This window comes from Osmia bicornis, chromosome 5 (assembly GCF_907164935.1).
Source record: "Osmia bicornis bicornis chromosome 5, iOsmBic2.1, whole genome shotgun sequence".
Lineage (NCBI taxonomy): Eukaryota > Metazoa > Arthropoda > Insecta > Hymenoptera > Megachilidae > Osmia > Osmia bicornis.
The window spans coordinates 4,531,106-4,538,664 of record NC_060220.1 but is presented as its reverse complement, the minus strand read 5'-3'; the positions used below and the strand labels follow the sequence as shown (position 1 = coordinate 4,538,664).

The 7,559-nt window shown below is 43.9% G+C and overlaps 1 protein-coding gene across 3 annotated transcripts in view; it reads right to left on the bottom strand.

Annotated features, from left to right (window-relative positions):
* The window catches only part of LOC114880393 (TSC22 domain family protein 1-like), a 63,699-nt gene continuing 56,140 nt past the window's right edge, over nt 1-7,559 (bottom strand). For 2 of the 3 annotated variants that reach the window (XM_029196356.2, XM_029196365.2), the window contains exons 5-7: nt 4,854-5,012; nt 4,200-4,554; nt 1-3,026 (exon numbers count right to left, since the gene is read on the bottom strand). In XM_029196356.2, the coding sequence (XP_029052189.1) occupies nt 2,630-3,026; nt 4,200-4,554; nt 4,854-5,012 (911 nt within the window). In that variant the 3' untranslated portion in view covers nt 1-2,629. The remainder of the gene's footprint in view (nt 3,027-4,199; nt 4,555-4,853; nt 5,013-7,559) is intronic. The other variant, XM_029196374.2, reaches the window with a different exon arrangement.

Here is a 7,559-nt window from a genome sequence, read left to right as displayed (position 1 = left end):
CTCGTTTGTTCAAAAATTATACCTTTAACTTTAAGTTAATTGTATATTTTATTTTGTAAGTTGGAGGCTCGATTGACCCGGACTCCGCTATTCAAGGGTTAAGCTGAGTCTACGTGCAATTTGCACAAACTGACTCGTATAATTGAATTTGTACAGGCAGCTGGTTACTTGTGACTAGAAGATTTGAAATTAAGAATCCAGATAAACTAATGCAAATCAATTGTTCGATCAAATGTGCATTCGCGAAACAGTGTATGCAAATTGCAACGACCTAACGAACCCAGCATCGCATCTAAACGGCGCATAATATTATCATTTACTGTTACTTTCAGGATTCCCCAAGGATTCTACGCCTTCGCATAAACTTTCTTGTTCACCTACGAACCGTTGGAGAGTTGCGCCGATTAACAAGCCGTTCTCACACAAATGCGGAAGATGTTGGTAGACCAAGGTGGGCCTCAATTAAACCTGGATACCAACGAATTCCGTGATACGTTCCCGTTCGCGTAACACGGCCACGATAAGAAGAGCCACCGATCGGCACGGTGCCGCACCGTGCGTTCGTGGGATTTTTTTCGCTTAAATAATGCGCCGCTACCAAGCTGACCGTCTCTCCCTACCTGCATTGTGGTCGCGAGGGAGTGCAATTAATTATTGCGTCCCCGCGAGAGAGTGCATTGTTGCATCTGTTGTTGCACTCTCCATGTTTCGGCGCGCGTGTGTTTGTACAGCTCAGAGGAGAAGCTGTAAATGATTCCGGGCCGCGAAACGGTTTTTGGTCAATTGCGATTCTTTGTATTGTACCATCGAGGGCTGCGGTTATTTATGAGCTTACAGTTGCCCCGTGCAATTTACCTCGATTTATTCGGGACACGGAAACGATTAACCCTTTCGATACTAAGGACGACTAATAGTCGTTGGCCACGAATTATATTTACCCGATGCAAATGGAAATTTTTAAACGAACCCTTTCGCATTTCCCATTGATATTTCATATTTCTTTATAGCATCGATTGAATTTCTATCGTGAAATTCCCGGACGATAATTTCACGAGGATTTGCAAGGCTCGAAACGAATTTGTTTGGTAGGGCGGTAAAGAGTGGCGACGAGTCGAAAAGGTGTGCAGTGATTGCGCGTGGACAGGGCCCGGCGCAGGTGAGACACAAGTGAAAGACGTAAAAGCGGGACGCGGCGCGGAGAATCTCAAGGTAGAATGTCTCTTCCAGTTCGTGTTCTGTCGAAGGAACAATCGGGACTGTCCGAAGGGAAGGTAATTAAGAGAACACGACGGCGACGATTAAACGAGTCCTGCCGAATCGGGTGAAACGAATTAATTCTACCGGCGAACGAGGGTCGAAGATAAACGATTGAGCTTGACGAAGGCCGGGAATCCTGTTTAACGATTCAGTGACGAATACTTTCACACGATACCGCGAAACGGGCTTCTCACTAACACTCGAACGAAACTTGTCCTGGACCACACGGCGTTTGTCAATTCGTATCTGGTGCAGTTCTTAAAATCGTTTTAAAAATTCATTTCTCTGAACTTGGAACAATTTCGGAACACTGATCGTAAATAAGATGAAGAAAACGAGCTATTATTCGTACAGCGAAAGAAGAAAGAAAGGAGAGCATCGATGAAACACCGCGTGGCATTTTGCTCGAAATGCAAAAGCGGAGCGGATGTTGCCGAGAGCGATTACTGAAAGTCTTGGAACGTCAAATTACGAAACACCTGTTCCTCGAAACAACTTCATTTCAATCGGTTTCGTGTACCGCAGTTATGAATCTCGTTTTTTATTACCCTTGCGAAATGATTCTCTGATACGCGAATCCATTGTTTTTAGTAGTTCTTGCTACGTTAGTTAACCCTCGAACAGCGGACCATGGAGAGAGTTCCAATTTTAATTTCCTTAAGTTTCCATGTATGAAACCCTTTCGTTTAAAAATTATACATTTAATTTGCTCGATTGACCCAGACTTCGCTGTTCAAGGGTTAAGAATAATGCACGGTACACGTGAGATACGTTCGCGTATTAATTAACCGGAAGACTAATTCACTATGGACTCATTCCCTGAGAGGAGAACAATAACGACGTTCGTTCACGGTTCATAGTTTGCAAATGCGGCTTCTGGTTTATTCAGAAAGTCGCGTTACAAGCTGCATGAAATGCACGGTTACGTAACAAGACACGTAATGATAAATCATTTCCATTGAGTTTAAATGAGAGTAAGTCTACTGTAATTGTAGTTTCATTCGACGTATGAACATCATCGATTTTCGCACGAGCAAGCACTTGTTTCATCTTGACAGAAGAGAGTTGCAAGTTGAAAATTTGTATGGCACTGTCGTTTAGATAGTTTCATTTCTCAAATTTTCAATTAAATTAAATTCCTGGCCGAGCTTCTGTTTACTTTAATTTCATTATTTATAACGAAGTGTTTTCGAACATAGATCACCATCGATCCATGTACTCCACTTGAATATAAAATAATTCACTACCAGAATCACAATTGTTCGTACACTGTTATAGTAACACCAGTCTTTTCTATGCAACGAACTTAAAAATAAGGAACATTCGAACAGACTAATCCTCACCGATTTCTTCATCGAAGTTCATCCTCGTTTTAGATGTAATCCGAAGGCACTGAACTCTCGTTTATCGCGGCCAATCGATACTGCGAACTTTCCAGACCCTGTGGATTCAGATGAAGATTCGTGTTGCTCGTCGATGATGTTGCTGTAGGTATTTGTTGATTCGTCGAATTCGAGCTAAGGTCACTGTAGTACGCGCTGCTAGGCGCGCTGCTCAACGTTGGTCCGTCCGGTTCCGCGTCGCTTCCGGTGTACGCTGTGTTCTGATACGACGGATGTTCACCGTTCCTACTACCGCCGATCCGTAGGTCCTGATGATGATGGTGATGATTGTGGAGATGATGGTGGTGATGATGGTGCTGTAGCTGACCCGGCGGCACCGGCGTCGAGGGTCCGTTCTCGTACATCTCGTAATCCGGTTCTTGTAACCTGAAAACATTGGATTACGATGTTACAGAGCGTCGACCAATCGATTAGCGTTTATGATAAGATAGTTGATACCCGTCTTTCGATTACGTTTATTTTCTACTTCAATGGAGATGGAACGATCTAATGTTTGCTGTTCTTATTTAGAGTCTGCGGGCGAGGAATTTTAGATAGATAGGTACCGATAAGGTATAGGGTATTTCATAGCAATCATCATCGCGATTTTTTTAGGTATTTTCAAAAAAAATATTATGAATTGATTAGCACTTACGAAGGAAGCTTCGAAAGTCTTATTTATTAATTGAACTTTGCTATTCTCTTTTCTTTTCTCTTTGTTGTACGAATAAGTTTTTATTCTTTGCTGCGTTAATTAATGCTTGGATGACGAACCAGACGACTAATTATTCAATAAATATTACCAATTAAAATTAATTATTCCTTGGATTCTGAATTATAACACCCTTAGGCATACAACCGGCCTAACACGTGTGAAATATATGGCTGCAAATCTAAAGGTTCTCAGTTCAAATCCCGATTCCCTGGTTCTTTTTTTTTGCTTTTTTTTTAAATTCAAAACACTATTTTTTTAATTAATTTATTATTTATGTTGCATTTATCATAAAATTTAAATTATTTAACTCCTAACTTATTTAACTCATAACTCCTAAAGTGGGTATAAGTATATTCAACTCGACGAGTTCTCTAAGGTGGCAAAGCTTCATTAATAATAGTTCCCCTCATTAGATAATAACAAATAGCTATATTAAAAATAGTCAAAAGAAAAGAATTTCAATATTGTAATTTAATGCTAACCGTCCCGATGAACACTCGTGCAGTTCGAAACGGATGTAGTCTTTTTACGTTCGATGGGTATCTCTTAAACCGGTTGCTTCATGCTCGTAAACAACAATCGATACGATGCTCTATTTTCTTTGAAATGTTTAAGTTTGATTGCTTATGAAAGGAATTAATAGGATTTCTTCCATAGATATTACGATCGAAAGTAGCTAATAAAATAAGCAGAACAAGTAGTATCATCGATACGTGATCATCTCGAGAAAGAAAGTATACAATTATCGTTGATCGATTGAAATTACTAAAGAGCAATATGTATGAAAGATAGTCGATATCGTAGATGAGAGGAAAAAAAAACCTAATTACGCGAGAATAATTTACCTTTTACTGTGGCGCGTACGAAGCGTATCCCCTCGAAGAGAACCGTCCCCGTTGCTTCCACCGTAATGACGATGTAACCTCGCGGCGTCCAACTCGTGGTACTCGTCGTCTTGTCCGCCGGAAGTAGTACCGTACGTCGAGCTTCCTCTCATTTGTAGTTGCAGATCGCTCGCGTAGCTCGCGGCCTGAGAGTCCAGTTCTGCGTACAGGGCTTCGTCCGTTTGCATGTGGGTGTAGTGGTTCTCCACTGGAAGATTCATCGCCCGTCTATGTTGCGGAAGAGAAAGAGGCGTCGTGACGACTCCTGGCGTACCACCGCCACGTCGCGAGCCTAACCACGACCACACATTGTGCCCTTGAATCAAATCCAACCAGGGAAATCGAAATCAATTCTCATCGACTTTTTTGAAAAAAGTTTATCTTATTCTATGAAACGTACTCGAGGTATCCAAATAACCGAGTGCCAATTACTCGAGTACTTTTGCTAAATTTTCTTTCAATTTTTTCTGATCATAAGTATATCCCGGGCAAAATGGTCGTCAACTGTATCGCCAGTAAGAAACATTACCCGAGTGATCGTGTCACAGTGAAAAGTGAATGAATATTATTTATCACTCGCGTAATATTCCTTGAAAATTAGACATTGACATTTACCAGGACTAGGGGCAACGTCGTGATAAGGTGGCAGCTTATCGAGCTCGAGAGGTGGTCGATCTGGTATAACCGCTACTCCGCCACCAGAACCGCCTCCACCAGCTGTGGCACCGGCTTCCTGAACGTTCGAGTCTTCGACGCCGACGCTACAGCAGCTCGCTGAAACAAGAAACAAAGGGTCGTGTCCCACGTGAGGTTCGTTGCCTTGGAAAATTCGTTGGCAACCGATCGGTACGCGAAAGTCGTGCTCGAGTTTCATTTAAGAAGGGTCGGGTCGGCCCAGGGTACACGAGGATCCGAGGCGAAGCTCGTGAAGTGGCAGGTGAACGTTCGTACAGAATCCTGTTACGTTACACGATCGTGTGTATGGTTCGTAGATATATTACGCAGGCAGGAACACGAATCATTATGACATGAGCTCGCGTATGAAGGAAAAGAAAAAAGAAAAAAGAAACGCGGCAGTTTTCTGTATGGCCTCATTGTGCGGCCGTCATCGTGCTGTCATGTGACCCTCATAGAAACTCGCCGTGGTTCGGGGTGGAAGAGATCGAGCGGGGCGGATGAAGGAATCGAGGCAGAAGAAAAAGGAGAAAAAGAAGGGGCGAGAAGGGGATGAAAAAAAGAGGAATTCGGAATTCATAGATCAGAGATGCCGACCGGTGGCATGAGAAAAAACAAGATTATGGGAATCTCGGCCTCCTTCTTGCTCCTCCTCGGCGTGCCGCATAACCTACGCACGTACGACACTCTGATCGGTGCTTTTCGTCCCCCTGGACGATTCCTGACGGCTGTCACTCGCCAAGAGTAGGAAAGAGAAAGAGACTGGTTCTCGTTTTATCGTCGTCCTTATACTAGCGACAGAAACCCGCGTGCACCGAGTATTCTCTCCTCTTCGTCCTTCCTCCAGGCACCATTTTCTTCTTCCTCTTCTTCCGAGAAACTCACGACGAGGATAATCGGTGATGCGCTGAAACGTAGCAGAACGAGAAGCCAGGATGACGGACTCGAGCAGAAAATTTTAATTCCGTCCCGTACGGTTCGTGGATATTTATAACGAGCCGTTACACACCGTCATTTACATAATTAGAATCTACGCAAAGAGCAGGAGAGATTGCCTGCTAATTGAGAGACTGTACGGACGTTCACGCGAGGTCTTCGTGTATTAGTCAAGAATATGACGGGGTTTCTCGGACGTCAAACGATCCTTGTAACTTTTCCAACAGCTAAGACAAGACGCGTGAGTCATGAAAGAAATTTGTCCTCCATTATCCGACGATGAACAGTTCCCTGCCGTCCGATCAAAGACACGCGAATCCAAACGGATAGGGACCAATTACCCGTAGCTACGCCATGTTAGAAAGGATTTCAATTGCCGCGGACACTCTGTTCCGCGACCCTAATCAACCTTCCATTCATTACGCGCCGCTCGTGGAACGCGGTGCTTCATCATTGGTAAGGACGGTCGCGCGCGACTTCATTTGCGCTCGTCTGGCTAGAAATCCGAGTGCAATCGATTACGTCAAGCTGTAATCGCGTTATTTATCGTCGGACGTGGCAGTACTCTTCGGCATTCAAACGGGCTACGCATCGACGTACAACGATTTAGCGTACGATGGCAGGCGTGAAGCAGTTTATTGCTATCGTAAATAAGGCGGTGCCGATTTATCCGATCGGTATGCTCGTTCGAACGACCGGAGTTCTTGCTTTATAATTGAACATCGATATGTCACGATGATTCCTCGCTGCTTCTTTATGCCGTCTCTCTTAGAATGGGAAAGTTCGAAGGAAACGCGATTACGCCATAGTTCCGATCTTCTAGGTGAGGTAATCGGATCCGTACTTTTTCCAGGCTGTCGCTTCGCGTGATTGTTCGACGGACGCGTTAACCCGCGTGATTTACCGGATTGGATGGTTCGGATATTAATTGGTCGACGGATGCGTTAGCCCGGCAAACGGGACGCGTGAAAATTGTGTGGCGTGCCGTGACAACGGGAGGGCGAGTCTTGCCCTCACGATCTACTAGATTCGAACACCTACCAGCATTCGATTTCTTGGCAACCGTAAACCGTGCGTGATCCTTTTCGCTCCAGATTCATTCTGGCTGATATTCTTTCGACCGGTTAGCTGCAACTCGATCGTCCTTCATTCTCGCGCGTCATCGTGTCGGAAAGATCGCCGCGAAAGACGATATTAGTGATGAAAGAAAAAGGGATGCGTTAGCGTTTGTTGGAACGTGTTTTCTGTCAAATTGAATTTAATAGAATAGATGGTTCAAATGATAGTTGCAGCTGATATCTCAACAATGATTTACTTTGGGGAACGCAAAATTGTTGGCTATTTGTTATATATTCTGATAGTATTTGACGAATAGAATATAAAAGCTCAGTAATGCGCATTCAAAGTTACTTATTTTTTAGTATATTTTTACGCCATATCGACTTCTATCTGTAATTCGCCCAGCCCTTCGTGGCGAAAAGGGTGAACATTACTATGAATACCCTTTCAACGAACACCAGGAGATCCTTGTCGTCGAGGTTTCGAGGGAGCAGAGGCCGATTCAGCGTATCGAGCGAAGAAACGGGCGATAAGCCGATTAACGGATTCGATTCACCTATTCTACCCGGCTCTCGAATCGCCATTGTGTTCCGTCGATCGTGCCGGGAACCTACGTGTACGGGATCTCGTGTTTTTTCTCTTTGCTTTTCT